The sequence below is a fragment of the Eriocheir sinensis genome, chromosome 40, assembly GCF_024679095.1.
Source record: "Eriocheir sinensis breed Jianghai 21 chromosome 40, ASM2467909v1, whole genome shotgun sequence".
NCBI classification, from domain to species: Eukaryota; Metazoa; Arthropoda; class Malacostraca; order Decapoda; family Varunidae; genus Eriocheir; species Eriocheir sinensis.
The window spans coordinates 5,228,384-5,244,416 of record NC_066548.1 but is presented as its reverse complement, the minus strand read 5'-3'; the positions used below and the strand labels follow the sequence as shown (position 1 = coordinate 5,244,416).

At 43.8% G+C, this 16,033-nt stretch overlaps 1 protein-coding gene across 1 annotated transcript in view; it reads left to right on the top strand.

Annotated features, from left to right (window-relative positions):
• Positions 1-11,426: 11,426 nt before the first annotated feature.
• LOC127009422 (uncharacterized) overlaps positions 11,427-16,033 on the top strand; it is a 45,112-nt gene continuing 40,505 nt past the window's right edge. Inside the window, exon 1 of the mRNA XM_050882516.1 lies at positions 11,427-11,465. Coding sequence (XP_050738473.1) covers positions 11,427-11,465 — 39 coding nt within the window. The remainder of the gene's footprint in view (positions 11,466-16,033) is intronic.

Genomic DNA, 16,033 nt, shown 5'->3' with positions numbered 1-16,033 from the left:
ATTTTATCTCCAGTTTCCTTTCCGGCCGTTCTATCTCTGCTGTGGTAGACGGTCACTGTTCTTCCCCTAAACCTATCAACAGTGGTGTTCCACAGGGCTCCCTTACGCACGAGTTAACCAGCATTTTCACTCTTTCATCCCTTACGCTGGTAAACTCAGGAACAATCTTCCTTCATTTGTATTTCATCCTGCCTACGACTTGAACTCTTTCAAGAGGAGGGTATCAGGACACCTCTCCTCCCGAAATTGACCTATCTTTCGGCCACTCCTCTGGACTCTTTTGTAGGAGCAGTGAGTCGCGGGCTTTTTTTTTATTAGTTTCCTTTATTTTTTTTGCCCTTGAACTGTCTCCTTTGCTGTAAAACAAACAAACAAACAAACAAACTCATTTAGATGAAATTTATAAGACAGTAATAACACGATACAACACAAGGAAAGGAATGACGTGCTGCTGGGCTACTGGGATGTACTAAGGCAGGAATGAAATTGTGGCGATGGATGCAGTGATGGGTGCAGTGATGGGTGCAGTGATGGGTGGTGATAGTGGTGATGGTGATAGGTGATGGGTGTTGGCGATAAGCGTCAGGGAGTTTTGTTGCCTGAGTGCTATGATGCGAAATGTGACTTCGGGGTGTTTGCTGGAGTGTTTGTGTAAAGGCAATATGGTAATGATGTCCCCAGTGGTAGGTGGTGGTGGTGGTGGGGGGAGGATGGGAATGGGCACGGTGGTGGTAAGTAAAATGATGATGAGAGTAAAAATTGTGGTAATGATAATATAATAATAATAAAACAAAAACAAATAACAATAACATAATAGGAAAGACAATTATTACCAGTTTTATCAAGGTCTGGGTATCAAGACAAGGGTGAGAGGGAGATAAAAAAACACAGAAAAAAAAACAAGACACGGCAATGATGCTGAAGGTAGGGATGCTGATGTGAGAATGATGTATGTAAGAATAAAGACGATGATAACAGATAAATAAAAATAAATAAGATAATGATGATAGTGATAGGGCATAAGTGACCAATTATGACGGGTATGATGATGAGCTCGAGGATTACAATGATGATGATGATGATGATGATGATGACGGCCACGATAATGCTGATATAATGACCTACTCACAATTTTTCCTCATTATCAGTCTCCCCGTCATCAAGGCCCATTCTCTCTCTCTCTCTCTCTCTCTCTCTCTCTCTCTCTCTCTCTCTCTCTCTCTCTCTCTCTCTCTCTCTCTCTCTCTCTCTCTCTCTCTCTCCTATTATCCAACTCTTTTCATCCGCGATTTATTTTATACGAAGTTAGGATTTTTTTCACCGTTGCGGGATCACCGGCATAAAAATAGAAAAAATAAAAATAAGTAAAAAAAGGCGCAACAGGACTTTAAAGCTCAACTAACTGAATTACGCGAGCACAGACAAGGGAGACAGGAAAATAAAAAAGATCAAAAAGAATACAAAACAAAAACCCGGCTCACAAAAAAAAAAATAATAAGTCGGAAAGAAAACAAAGGCAGGGTTATCGAAACACGGCGCGCGGACTCGAAAACTGATCCCCGCGGGGTTGGTGTGAGGTGGGTTTGTTCAGTCAATGGAAAGAATGTTAATTAAAGAATGAATACATAAATGAACAAAAGGACATGACCCCCCCCCCCCCCCCACCGACCACGTCAGGGTTCGAAAAGGTCAGTATTTGTTGCCATATGTTTGATGATCTCGAAATCTTTACTGATGCATATTAATATTGCTTTATGAAACTAGTGTCTTTATATGTATGTTTGTGGGTATGTATGAGTTCATGTATCTATGTATGTATGTGTATGTTTATATATATGTATGTATGTATGAATGTATAAGTGTATATGTCTGTCCTTCTGTCTGTATTAATGCACTGATGAATGTATGCATGTAGAGTTGCAAGTAAGAGTGTTCATCTGTGCAAGAAGACTGAAAGACAACAGATCTCTCCTTGCAACACTAAAAATAAACAAAACATGGAATCTGAAAGTTACTGTACACCAAACACCATCTTTTCGCTCTGCTCAAGAATTATTAAAAAAAGAAAAAAAATCTTAACGTTGCCTATCGTATTTGTACTTACATTAAGACAGAAAGATCACTTCGTCTCATCGTGTATTCTAATGCGCACGTAGACCGGCTTTTGCTAATCTCTATTAATCTCATTACCTTAATTAAACCCACTGCTACAAGCTTATGCATTAGGTATAGAACACTTATATGAAGCAAGTCACTGGTAACACATTAAACAGTCTTACTTGGCAACAGCAACGCGAGAGAAGACAGACAACAGCAACAAGAACAGCAAGTGGCAACAGGTAAACAGCACTGAGACTAACACACACACACACACACACACACACACACACACTGATACCCAATTACGAGGCCTCCCATACGGACAAGGCCTAAAGACGAGGGGCAGACGGCATGGGTTGACGGGAGGCTGGGCGGCACACACGAACGCTCAACTCCGTGAACGACCGGCTGCTCAGGGCTCGATCAACGCATCATTCGGTGAGGTAACTCTCTTTCGCAATTCGAGAAGAGATGGGAAAGGAATCGATGGGAAAGGAAGAGGAAAGAGGGAAGGGACGGAAAGGGCAGTTGAAGCGTATAATAGGGAAGGGAACGGAGATGAATAAAAAGGGACAGAAGTGAGTGGGAATAGCAATGGAATGGAATGGAATGGGAGGAACAGAGAGGAGAAGGTTGCAGCGCTCAGATCATACAAAACCGTAGCTGATAAGTCGAGTGAAAGAATGCAGATAGATAGGCCTGAATGTAAATTATGGAAGAAAAACAAACAAACCGTGGAAAAACTACCATCTCTTTTGAAATAGAACACCGAAGAAATATTTTATTTTCCAGGTGCCATATTCAATAAAAAGGAATACTGTTTTTCATGTAATAACGAGGCAGGAAAATGTTTCAGTTACCAGCGCCCCCCCAAAAAAAATAAAAAAATAAAAATAAAAATAAAAATAGAATATAAAAAAATGATAGTTCAAAAAAACATCCTCCGTTTCTCTCAGCATAACGTTAATAGGCCAGTAATAGGCGACGCGCAGACTGATCCCTTTCATATATAAAACATTTTTCTCCCCTTTTCCCCTTCCTTTTCTATGTGGTGTTTTCGGGCTTTCCTTCACTGGGACTGGGAGGTGGAATGGTGGGTAGTTTCGAGGCTTCAAATCAAAACTTCGGAGGCGAGTTAGATCGGGTTGGGCTGATGAGTCGGTGGCGGGGCAGGGGTAGGGGTAGTCGGGTCTGGGCGGGTCGATTCGCGGTGGATTTGGACAGGTCGGGACGGGGCGGAGCATAAACAGGTGAATCAGACAGACGGCGTATTGATAAGACAGCTAGACGCCTTGGCTTTCCAGTTTTGCTTCACATACATAACTCACGAACCAGAACGAAAAAGAAAAAGAATTTTGTGGTTCATATCCGCTAACTAATGCTTTCAGATCTGAGGCGAGGCGGGACAGGTTAGGTACAGGTCGATCGAGGGATATTAGGTCAGGGGGACAGCAAGGCGACCTGTAATATAAAAAATAAAAAAACAATACAGAAAGAAAAATCAACTCGAGGGAACAGAAATGCGGCGAGGTAATGCAGAAAATTAAGAAAGTGTATATGGGGTGAATCAGGGCAAAGGTGGAAGGGGGAGTAGCGGGGCAGGGCGGGGCGGGGCGGGGCGGGGCGAAATTAAAAATGAATAAAAAAAAAGTTGTTTATGTGTGTCAAAGCTTTCAGAGACATGGCGAATCAGAGGAAGGGCAACTGGGGCAAATCGGGTAAAGGGAGAGCGGGGCAAAATGTAATTGGACCAGATGGGGCACGGCCGAGGAGGGGAGGTGGGGTGAAGTGGGGTGAACGAATAACTTACTACTGCAAGGGAGGAGAAGTAGGTCAGAGATTACCTGGGAAAATTCGGGTCACGAGGGAAAACGGGGCGAGTTGTAACGGGGCGGGAAGAGTTGAAACGGGGAGGGGAGCGATGAGACAAGGCGGGAAAGGATGAGACGGGGCGGGAAGAGACGAGACGGGACGAGGCGGGAAACGATGAGACTTGGCGGGAAGAGATGAGATGAGGCGGGAAGAGACGAGACGGGGCGGGAAGAGACGAGCCGAGACGAGGCAGGAAACGATGAGACGGGGCGGGAAGAGATGAGACGGGGCGGGCAGAGACGAGACGAGATGAGGCGGAAAAGGACAAGACGGGGCGGCAAGAGATGAGACGGGGCGGGAAGAGACAAACTGGACGGTAATAGTTCAGACGGGGCGGGAAGACATGAGACTAGTGCGGCAAGAGACGAGACAAGACGGGGCTGAAGAGACGAAACAGACCGAGAAGAGATGAGACGGGAAGAGGTCAAACGGGGCAAGGCGGGGCGGCGGTCCGGGGCGAGAAACTTACTATTGGCAGCGGGCGGGCGGACAGGAAGGAGTGCGGGGTGGCAGGCGGTGCGGGGCGAACGCGGGCGACCACCTGACTGACGGTAGGCGGGCGCGGCGCTACAGGTGACTCCTTGACGCAACAGGTGGAGGTGCACGCAGCTACTGTATGGGGGGGAGGGAGGGAGGGGAGGGCGAGTGAGTGAGGGGAGCGGTGGGCGGGCTAGAGGCGGCGCTGGCTGAGGGGAGGACGAGGGGCGGCGAGGGGCTAACGGGCCGTGACTGCTAACTAAAAGGGAGGCAAATGGAAGAGTTTGGGTTGGTCTCTCGTTTTCTTTTTCCCTGTTTCTGTCGGTTCTCTCTCTCTCTCTCTCTCTCTCTCTCTCTCTCTCTCTCTCTCTCTCTCTCTCTCTCTCTCTCTCTCTCTCTCTCTCTCTCTCTCTCTCGACAGAACTGTAAATAACAAGACTTAAGGGACAAATCCTTCTCACTCTTCACAGCAACACACACACACACACACTCACAAACACAAACGCTAACAAACAACATCTTACTCGTCTACCTGGAAATCACAAGGCGTAAATAATCTTAATATCAACAAAGCCGTTTCCAGTACACACGCCGCTACACACCCACACTGGTTATATGAAAGACGTATTTATCTTCTGCCACGGTGACAAACTATCGCTTCAAGGACACTGGTTATCTTCCTCTTCTCTTTTTCTCATTCTTCAGTTCTCTCGTTCCTTTCCCCTTTCCTCTTCATATTTTCTTTGTTTTGTTTCCTTCTTCTTCTTCCTCCTCCATTCTTCATTTCTTTCGTTCCCTTTCTCCTTACCTCTTCTTCATATTTTCTTTCTTTCGTTTCCATCTTTTTCTTTCTCCTCCATTCTTCAGTTCTTTCGTTCCCTTCCCCTTTCCTCTCCCTCATTCTTTATTTCTTTCGTTTCCTTCCTCTTTCCTCTTCCTCATCCTCCAGTTCTTCCGTTTCCTCTTTCCTCCACCTCCTCTTCCTGCTTCATTTTCTCCTTCAAATTTTTCTGCTTCACTTCTTCCTAGTTTTCTTTTTCTCTTCCTTCTGTTTTTCATCCTTTTTCTTTTTTCTTACTTCTCTTGCTCTTTTATTTCATCCTATCCGACTTCCTTCTAATGTATTCTTCTTTGTACTCTTGTTTCCCCTTTTCCTCTTCCTCTTCCTGGTCCTCTCTTTCCTCCTGTTCTTCCTCTTCCTCTTCCACTTCCTCCACCTCCTTTACTTGCTTTTGATCCTCGTCCTTCATTCTTTTTTTACTATGTTTTTGTTTCTTCTTCTCCTCTTCCTTTTCCTACTCCTCTTTTTCCTTCTGTTCTTCATCTTCGTCTTCGTCTTTCACTTCCTCCACCTCCTTTTCCTCCTTTTAATCTTCGTCCTTTATGCTTTTTCTTTACACTCTTGCTTCTTCTTTTCCTTCCTCTTCCTTTCCCTACTCCTCTTTTTCCTTTTGCTCTTCCCCTTCCTCTTCCACATAATCCGCCTCCTTTTCCTCCACTTCCTCCTGGTCTTATGTTTTTTCGCCTTTATAGCTAAGCCGAACGACCCTCTCTCCTCTCCTCTCTTCTCCTTTCCTCTTTATATAGAACACATTATTAGTCAACTTCAAGAGCAAGCGTTATTCAATGTCGTGGACGGCATTTACACGTAAGTTATAATGTAAAGACTCATTTAATTTAACAACCAACCGCGAGACATCAAAACGAAGAATGAGAGCAAGATTCCCTTTAAGCGGCTTCGAGGTCTTATGATAAAATAAACACACAGAGTATATAATCTTTTGTATCATTTCCACATCAAAGGCAGAACGGACGCTTCTCAACGCTAATACGCTGCGAGGTGAGGTTATTTAATTCCTCTTACTCTGCCTCACTGAATGGTTTGGAGTCTTGGTGTGTAAAACAAAGCGATTTCTTGAAACTCACCAATGAACAGTATTATAATTGTAGTCATTACATCTATCACCAGTTGTGGATGACAGATTTTGATATCATGCCGCCATAGTGTCTCTCTCTCTCTCTCTCTCTCTCTCTCTCTCTCTCTCTCTCTCTCTCTCTCTCTCTCTCTCTCTCTCTCTCTCTCTCTCTCTTCTCTGTTCTTTACTCTTTATCTTGTCACCGCAGCCTAGTCTTCCTGATCGAGTTCTTACCCCCCCCCCCTCTCTCTCTCTCTCTCTCTCTCTCTCTCTCTCTCTCTCTCTCTCTCTCTCTCTCTCTCTCTCTCTCTCTCTCTCTCTCTCTCTCTCTCTCTCTCTCTCTCTCTCCGCATCACACCTCTCCTCTCTCTTCCTCCAGGCCATAATTCTCGCTACACGCCTGAAAATTCCCAGTGAGTTATTATATTATGTTTCCAGGATCGTTACGCGGAAAGCTGCCCGGTTCGTACTCTCCCTATCTCGCCTCACGTCACACCTCTCTTCCTTCCCAAAGCCCCAAGATTCCCTCCTCCATCATCTCCGCCCTCCTCCTTCCTCCTCGTCACAAGTCACTCCAGGTTCCCTCCTTAACTTCCCATGATTTTCCAATGCGACAGTGGTAATGGAGGGTGGTGGTCGTAGTAGTAGTTGTATAAGTAATGGTAGTAGAAGTTATGATAAGAGAAGCAGTAATAGTTATAGAAGTTGTAGATAAAAAAAATGAAGACTGCTGTTGTGATATTTTGTAGTGGAAGAACAAAATGCGGGCATACATTCTTTTATTGAGCTCGATTCACTTAGATTGCCTCGTTATAAAAAAAATACGTGTCACCATATAACTAGAAATGCATGATCAAGGTGCTTTAAGTGAAATAAAAAAGAGTTCCCTCAAGAAAAATGAAGTTGCTCCTATTAAACATGTCACCATGAACATAGACAGACACAAACAGACATACAGACACAGATTACGTAACATCCATTAAACTTTTTCACCCAGCCCTTCCCTTCTTTCCCATCCTCTCTCCACCCTCCATCCCGGTCCCTTCTCCACTCTTTTCCTCTCATTTCATTCCCTTCTCATTGTTACTCAGTCCTGTTCCTTAACATCATTTTCTTTTCTTCCTTTCCTTTCCCTCAGTTCATAATATTATACGCTTCCCTTCCCCGTTAGTCCCTTTCCCTTCCCTTACCTTCTCTCCCCTCATTTACTTTACTCTTTTCCTTTCTCCTATTCCTTTCTCTTCCCTTCTCTCTTTTCTTTCTTCCCTTCCCTTCTCTCCCCTCATTTACTTCATAATATACGCTTCTATTTTCCTTTCTCCTACTCCTTCCTCTTCCCTTCTCTCTTCTCTTTCTTCCCTTCCCTTCTCTCCCCTCATTTACTTCATAATATACGCTTCTCCTTTCCTTTCTCCTATTCCTTTCTCTTCCCTTCCCTCTTCTCTTTCTTCTCTTCCCTTCCTTTACCTTTCCTTCCCTTCCCCTCTCTACCCTTCCCTTTCTCTCTATTCTTTTTCCTCACTGATTTATAGCGGTCGTTGACTTGTCGGAGTCCTACCAGCCGCCGGACACAGACAGGCAGACAGACAAACATCCATCACACTCATCAGCCCTTTTCATTAGGTACGAAGTGTGCTAGAAATGTTTTGTACGATGATTCACACAAAATATAGTACCATCATTAGCTAGACGGCCGGTAATTACTATACCCGTATCACCAACTATAACTGTAACCTTATCAATTAAAGGTACGCAGTGGTTATTCGTGTAATTTACTACTAATTAAAAGAAAATCGCCACTGGTCTATCATTTGCCGTCCATAATTAGAACGGAGAATTAGCCCACAGCAGTTCAGCGCTAAAGCGGAAGCCGAATATTAAAGCCCAAATGTGATTTCCACGTCCCGTCACATCACCCGGACCACCGATTCAGACGCGCTTTTCATATCCGCCAATCATGAGGTATTTCTTTTGACGTGTTTACCTGCGGCCATAGAGGAACGCGGGCGGCGGCGCTCACTCGTGCAACCTGTCCGCGGCAGAAGTCTGTTCTAAATCTGAATTATATATATACTTTTTTAGCGTCCCCTGACCATACGACCGATCACTCTTCCCTCGGGGCTTATCCACTTCCCTCATCGGTAGTATTTCATCAAGCTGTCACGGTAATTCTTCACGTGAGCTTCAGCATTATTCACGGAAATGACTTAAAAAAGGTCCTCCAACATTTCTCTGTTACTTACCTTGATTAGGAGAGCGCCCATATGTTTCAGTGACACACGAGGGAATACACACACGAGAGGCCCATGTGAAAAGGGCTTGAAATTTAAGGGGATGGAGGCGCAGGGACGAGGCCGAAGCCATCACTTAAAGGGGATGGTGTGAACAGCCGGAGGGAAACTACACGTCTATTTGGGGCCCCGCATGGTGCACGTAATGTACCTGAAGCGCACCTCAACAACGGGGATCGGCGTGAGCGGGACGAGGCGACGCTCAGTAGAGGGTCGAGTGATCGCGGATGGAAGGTCTAGTGAAGTACGTCTCTGATTATTAAGCTTAACCGTATTGTGGAATATTTTTTTACAGCAAAGAAAGCAGCTCAAGGAGAAAATCAACAACAGGGATCGGAGTGACCGGGGCGAGACGACGCTCAGTAGAGGGTCGAGTGATCACGGATGAAAGGTCTAGGGAAGTACGTCTCATTATTATTAAGCTTAACTGTATTTTTTTTTACAGCAAAGAAAGCAGCTCAAGGGCAAAATCAACAACGTAGAAGCTCCCTAAGCGCTACTCTCGCAAAAGAAAACAATGGTTGGCTTGAGGACAGTGCCAAATTCGGAGGGAGAGGGGTCTCGATTTTCCTCTTTCGAAAGTTGGTATCCATTATACGCATATTATACGCATATACTTGACCTCTCTTTCGGCCACCTCTTTGGATTCTTTTTAGGAGCAGCGAGTAGCGGGCTTTTTTTTTATTATTGTTTCCTTTTTTTGTGCCCTTGAGCTGTCTCCTTTGTTGTAAAAAAAAAAAAAAGTGTATTTACCATTTCCTAGAACTTTGTATCTGCCGTAATTATATTCTTAACTTGAATGTTAACTCGGGTGGCACTCTCCATCCTTCGGTCACCCAGTGTATACGGTCAGGTGGATGGAGTAGCGTAGATTAGATTAGACTATTGTGGCGTTTTGTCTTGGCGGCGCAACTGCGGGGTCATATGGCGCCGGATATAAAGCAAAAAGACTTGTAATTTAAAACTATATAAAACCGGTAAAAAAATAAAAACTTGATAAAAACAACAATAAAACTATATAAAACCAGTTAAATATTAAAAGACGTTATAAAAATACACTAATAGAACTATATAAAACCTGTTAAAAATAAAATAAAAGGTAAAAACAACGATAATGGAGTAGCGTAAAATTGCTTAATACTGACCTAATTTTTCAATCGGTATATCTTTAAATTTTAACTGATTTGGAACACTGAAACCTAAAGATGCAATAAAAAAATCCTGCCTCTAATGGAACTTTACTTGCTTCAATGTATTATTTTTTATTCGTGAGCATTAGTTATTAGATATTAGAAATTTAGTTTGAGATTGTAAGGACGTCGCTCAGCACAAACAAGGCAACAGAAACAAAACAAAAGACTGTGTAAAGTTAGCCTGGATCCTCCCTCAGTGGGCTTCCGGGAGGGGCCATGTTTGTGCCTAGTGAAGAGGCGAACTCTATTGCGTCTGTGTTTGGTTTGTATTCTTTTCTAGGGTCGACAGCTCTTGGTGCGCTCTCTCTCTCTCTCTCTCTCTCTCTCTCTCTCTCTCTCTCTCTCTCTCTCTCTCTCTCTCTCTCTCTCTCTCTCTCTCTCTCTCTCTCTCTCTCTCTCTCTCTCTCTCTCTCTCTCTCTCTCTCTCTCCTATCATATTTCTTCCCTCAATATGTTTTCCTTCATGCTATCTGTTTCTCTCTCATTTATCATCATTTTTCTTTCTTACCTCTTTTCACACCTATGTTCACCTGTAATTTGGTTACTTATCATCTCTCTCTCTCTCTCTCTCTCTCTCTCTCTCTCTCTCTCTCTCTCTCTCTCTCTCTCTCTCTCTCTCTCTCTCTCTCTCTCTCTCTCTCTCTCTCTCTCTTTCTTTCTCTCTCTCCTGTTTCGTTGCAAGGTTAGGTTTGTGATTCGTTAAAACCTGCGTCCCCAAAATCTCTCAAGGGGAAACTGTTTACGAGGTTGGCTTCCAGTTGAGCGGCATGTCCCGGACGAGTGAGAGGAGAGAAAATATATCCGCCGGACCGTGAAATAATACCACCACTTTCTTCACTTCGAAAGGTCAAAAAGCGAACATTTTTTTCTCGTATTATTAATTTTTCTAATAACGTTTAACTAACACTGGCTTACGCTCGATGGCCACACTAGATGGTGATTTTAGGGGTCCTTAACACTTTATTTCCTTACCCGCCCAACACGACTTTTGGTTCGAATCTGAAATATAAATTAAAGACAAGCTACAGACGGGTATGGCGCTGTTCCCTCATTTATAGTTCACTGGAATAACTAACTGTCTTGTTCGACCGGTGGTATGCAGGTAACAGAGGCGGTGTGGATGGCGAACAGACCCGTTAACAGTATAAAAGAGGAGAACTGGCGTTACAATCATACGGTATAGAACGGATATTTGAGATGGGATAACCTGTTCCTTGCTTCATTCGTAAATATCAACCCTTTCAAGTAAGTTACCAATAATTTCTTACGATCATGATATCCAGTTCTGTTGTTCTAGGGGAGTTTCCATGCTTTTAATATTTAAGTATGAGGAGGAAACGGTTAGGGACCAAAAAGAGCTGATAAAAATACTACTAATGTTATTTTAATTTTTAAGGAGTTTTGATATATCCCGTCTGACATTATGTAACCGGTAAGGAGAAAACGGTTGAAGGAATATTGTTCGAGAAAATATGAAGAACCTTGAAATAATGCACACACCGATTGTTTCTACTAATAGCGATATGCAAAAGAGAATACTTGGTGGAACCCTAATTGTGATGAGAGCGAAAGTAGACATGCGGGAGTTTAGAAGCGCAGGAATCATGAAAATGGAGGTGAGCGATGATTGAAAAAAAAAAAAAAAAAAAAAAAAAAGAAATAGGGAGGGAATCGGTGAAGCAAGCAACAGCCTTTAACTTAGCCAGGCACAGGTGTGGAACTGATTAAGACGAATGATACAGGAGACAGAGACAACGCATAGAGGAGCTGTCAGAGTGAGTGAAAGGGCCAGATGTTGACGATAAATCAAGAGTGTGGGTCGTGTCTGCAAGGCGGTCGGGAATACGGGTAGAGAGCCGTGCCAGCCGGAGCGGGTCACAGGTCAAGGAAGCTGGGCAAGGTTTAGGCCTGTTCACCTCGACGGCTGGTGGTGAAAGATTACTTAATGTGGCGGTGAACACGTTAATGCCATGTGATTGAGATGTCGGCCAAGATTTGATGATGAAGATATCACTCAGAAAAAAAAGTTAGCGGTGAAAATTCTGATCTGATTGAGATGTCTAGCAAGATGGTATCCTGAAGGAATCACCCATTATAAAAAGAACATAAAAAAATCGCATTAATAAATTGGAGCATAAGTTGTCAATAGATAGAGACAATTAAAAGCCGTCTGTTGTCTCATGCAAATGGTGTAGAATAACAACAACAACAACAAAAGTAGAGAGTTGAGGTCATACTGTACATACTGCATAACCGCCGCATGCATTTATGACCTGAAACGCGATGAAAAGGGAAATCAATAAAGTCTTCCGTTTGTAGGTTTATGCCAGTGAGTTTCGGCAAAAAAAAAGAAAAAAAAAAAGTAAAAACAGCGATTCCGAAATATAAGAGGAGAAAGCTGAAGGAGAAATGAAAACTCCTACCTCGACTATCGCTGTGTCATGGATCTGCTATGAAAATGTTAATAATCTCCTCTCCTACGCGTGACACCCTACAGCTATGCATGTATATGATGTGACTGTGCTGTCGTGTGGGAATGGAGGAGTCTTTGCAAGGGAAGGTCTAATAAAGGAGCTACTCGGTGACATGACTCAGACAAGGGCACACGACGGCGGAAACACGACATACCAAGGCTCCATGACAATCTCTCTAAAGGGGCTATTACACTGGGCAAATTTTCCGTGGATCTTCAGTCGAACCACGATTTCCTCTAGCGTGGTTTTCATTTGTTTATTGTTATCGCTGCTGTTTATGATGGTGAGTAATACCGTCGTCCTTCGGTGCAATCTACTGTAGCTTTGGAAGATGTGGGCACGTCAGAAAGCCACGGAAATATGTAAACCACGCCAACGGAAATCGTGGTTTGACTGAAAATCCACGGAAAATTTGCCCAGTGTAATAGCCCCTAGGTCTCATCAGCTTTTTCCCTTAACTTAATCCTCTACCGTTTCTTCTTGTCTACCGCCACCCAAAAGATACCCGATAAATGGTCCAATCTCTCAGCCTCATCAGCTCTTCCCTGTAACTAAATACCCGAACGTTTCTTCTTGTCTACCGCCACCCAAAAGATACCCGATAAATGGTCCAATCTCTCTTAGTCTCATCAGCTCTTTCCCGTAACTAAATACTCTACCGTTTCTTCTTGTCTACTGCCACCCAAAAGATACCCGATAAATGGTCCAATCTCTTTTAGTCTCATCAGCTCTTTCCCGTAACTAAATACTCTAACGTTTCTTCCTGTCTACCGCCACCCAAAAGATACCCGATAAATGGTCCAATCTCTCTTAGTCTCATCAGCTCTTCCCAGTAACTACATACCCAAATGTTTCTTCTTGTCTACTGCCACCCAAAAGATACCCGATAAATGGTCTAGTACTCTCATCACCTCTCTCTCCCCCAGCAGGTCTAATTGGAGTACATAGTCAACGTTTAATTTTCGTCGCATCGTTTTCCAGCACTGGGTTGCCGTGGTGACGCCCATCTAGTGTTTACCCTCCGCGTCGCCCTCCGTCAGTCCCACTGCTCTCGTGTCCCACTTCAAGAACCCCCTCCAAGGTTCCTCTCGTGGAGTGATTATTATTTCCTGGAAGTTGTTAAGGTACGCAGGGGACACGGATGCACGACTTTCAATTACTCTCCAATGAATACATATGATTTTCCTTATTTTTTCTAATCATGAGAGAGCGATGTATTTGAGTTCACTCTTCGGCAAATATATGAAACTGTAAACGATGTGATGTGGGTGCCCATTCGATTGGAAAACTGAACATCGTGGCCCGCAGAGTTGTATTGCTGTACGTTCTCCCGTAACTACGAATCTCTTAAACAGCGAAGGAGAGGAAAGAGAAACCTACATTAAACCAGGCCATTGTTGATGATCCTCCCAAGAAAGGAATATTGAACCACTGCTATTCAACGCAACCTCGGAAAACCCTAAGCATTTCTTCTGAAACACCTTATTAAAAATTACTTTAAAAATACTTTCCTTTTTCCAGGGATTTTCAATTAGGATTAGATCTTTTATCTACTTTATTCCTTCCATGCACTGTATCCTTTTCTTGAAATGCCAGCCTTAGAAACTCATTAACACTTCCTGCTGACACCTCTCTATATTACCTGCAGCTCAGCCAAGCCTACAACTTCCTTCTAAGGCAACAACCCAAGGCGAGGACAAGCAGCTATTTATGAATCCACGGCCTGGCTCCCTCGGCCGCCGGACGGTGCCGCGGAGACAATATATGCAAGGAAGGAGTGGCCGCTGATAGCACACACACCCGGCAGCTGATGCTGGTGGAGGATCTTCCGCGTTTTTTGAGCCTCCTGCGTGAGCCCTACACCGTCCCGCCTGCCCCGCCTCTCCCCAAGTATGCCGCGTCTGAGGCTCGAAACTGGTTTTTTAATGTCTTCCGCATCAGCAGCCAAGGTCGAGTGATGGACTGTGGAGAAGGTGGTGAGTGATGTGGTCGGCGCGAAAGGATGGCGAGGAGGGAGCGAGGGAATGGAGGATGGCGGCGAGGAAGAAAGAGTGGGGGTGAATATTAAGTGAAAAGAATGGCCAGTAAGTGTGGTGAGACAGGGGAAGAACGAAGGGGTCGATGAAGGAAGGCAAGGCGTGAAGGATAAAGGGATAGACAAAATGAAGGAAGCGAGAGGAGGATATGAGGGTTAGTGATACTGTGTGGTGGAGCGTGAATATTGAGTGATAAGAATAGCTGGTAAGTGTGGGATGTACATATTTATAAGGCATAGCGGAGGTGCGTAAAGAGCCGCAAAGACCGTCTGGAGTCAACAAGAGGAGGCAGCAGGCTGGAAGGATGAATGAAGGAGGCGAGGACGTCGGTGGGAAGAAAGAAGAGAGAAAAAAGAAGAGAGAGAGAGAAAAAGGAAGAGAGAAAAGGTGACATTAACGAAGGTGAGAAAATATATCCCTATTGAAGTTAAAGGTCATGTTGTTTATATGGAAAATATGGTGAGAAAATTAACGTTCCTGAAAAAAAAAGAAGACGAGTAGCGTTAGGTGAAGTAAGGCAAGAAGCAAGTGAGAAAACGTGTTCCCAGCAAAGAAGGGGAAAGGTGAAGTTCGGCGAGGTACGGTGAGGTTACCAAGTTAGGAGGGAATACGAGCTGAAGGGAGGGGACAGGTGAGCTCAGGTGTAATAGTCCTTGAGGACAGCTATCCGGGAAATGAAGGTTGGGGGCATACGGCAAAGCAGCGCGTGGCCTCGGTGCTCATCTCCTTCTCTATACCATTGAATTTTTGGTGTCAGGTGAGTTGAAGGGCAGAAAACAGGTCAATAAAGAAGAAATAGCAGACAGAAAATGGAAAATGGTGGAAAATTACCGATAAGGGGTTTTAGGCATGGAGGTCAAGTAGAGGGAATATGAAGAAAAGGTGACAATAAAAACAGTGGAGAGTAACCAGTGGAAGTGAGGGCAGGAAACAAGTAGGAAAACAATATAAGGAAAGATTTGGAACATAGGTATGAACGTTGGACAGGCATCAGGAAAATGAATGGATGGTTAATGTATCAGAATGATGTTGCCAGGATAAACATACTTTGGATGCCATGTCACACAATGCATAGAAGTAATAGCAGGATAACGAAAGTAACAGTAGCAACCCCAAAATCGCAAAAGTCAGAATATGAAAAAAAAAAAAAAAATAACATGCCAAGAAATGAAACTAGAGCATTTGCTGGAGAAAGATGGAGTGCAATGATAGAGTACTGTTGTGGCCTAGTAATGACCGATGATGATGATGATGATGAAGCAGGTGAACTAAAGGGATGTGTGAGATATTAAATTAAGAAAAGAAGGAAGGTAAAATACGGATGGGGAACAGGTCAAGGGATTGAGGAAAGGTATCTGAAAAATAACGGGGTGATTACAAATTATTAGAGGGTAAAAGGTGAGCGGAGGGAGCAAAAAAATAATGAAAAATATAAAGGAAAGAGAAAACAAAGAGATGAGGAGATGGAAACCAGGTGTAGGAGCGGAGGACAAGGATCGGGGTAATAAGAGTGTGGTTAAATAATCTATTTGGTGGAAGCCAGGTGAGCTGTTAGCAAAAAACTGGTAAGAGGTTTAGCGGAAAAGGAAAGAAAGAAGAATGAAAAAAGAGAGAAAGTTCAAGAACAGATATATTAAGAAAAGAATGTGGCGTTGAGGTGGAGGCCAGAGAAAT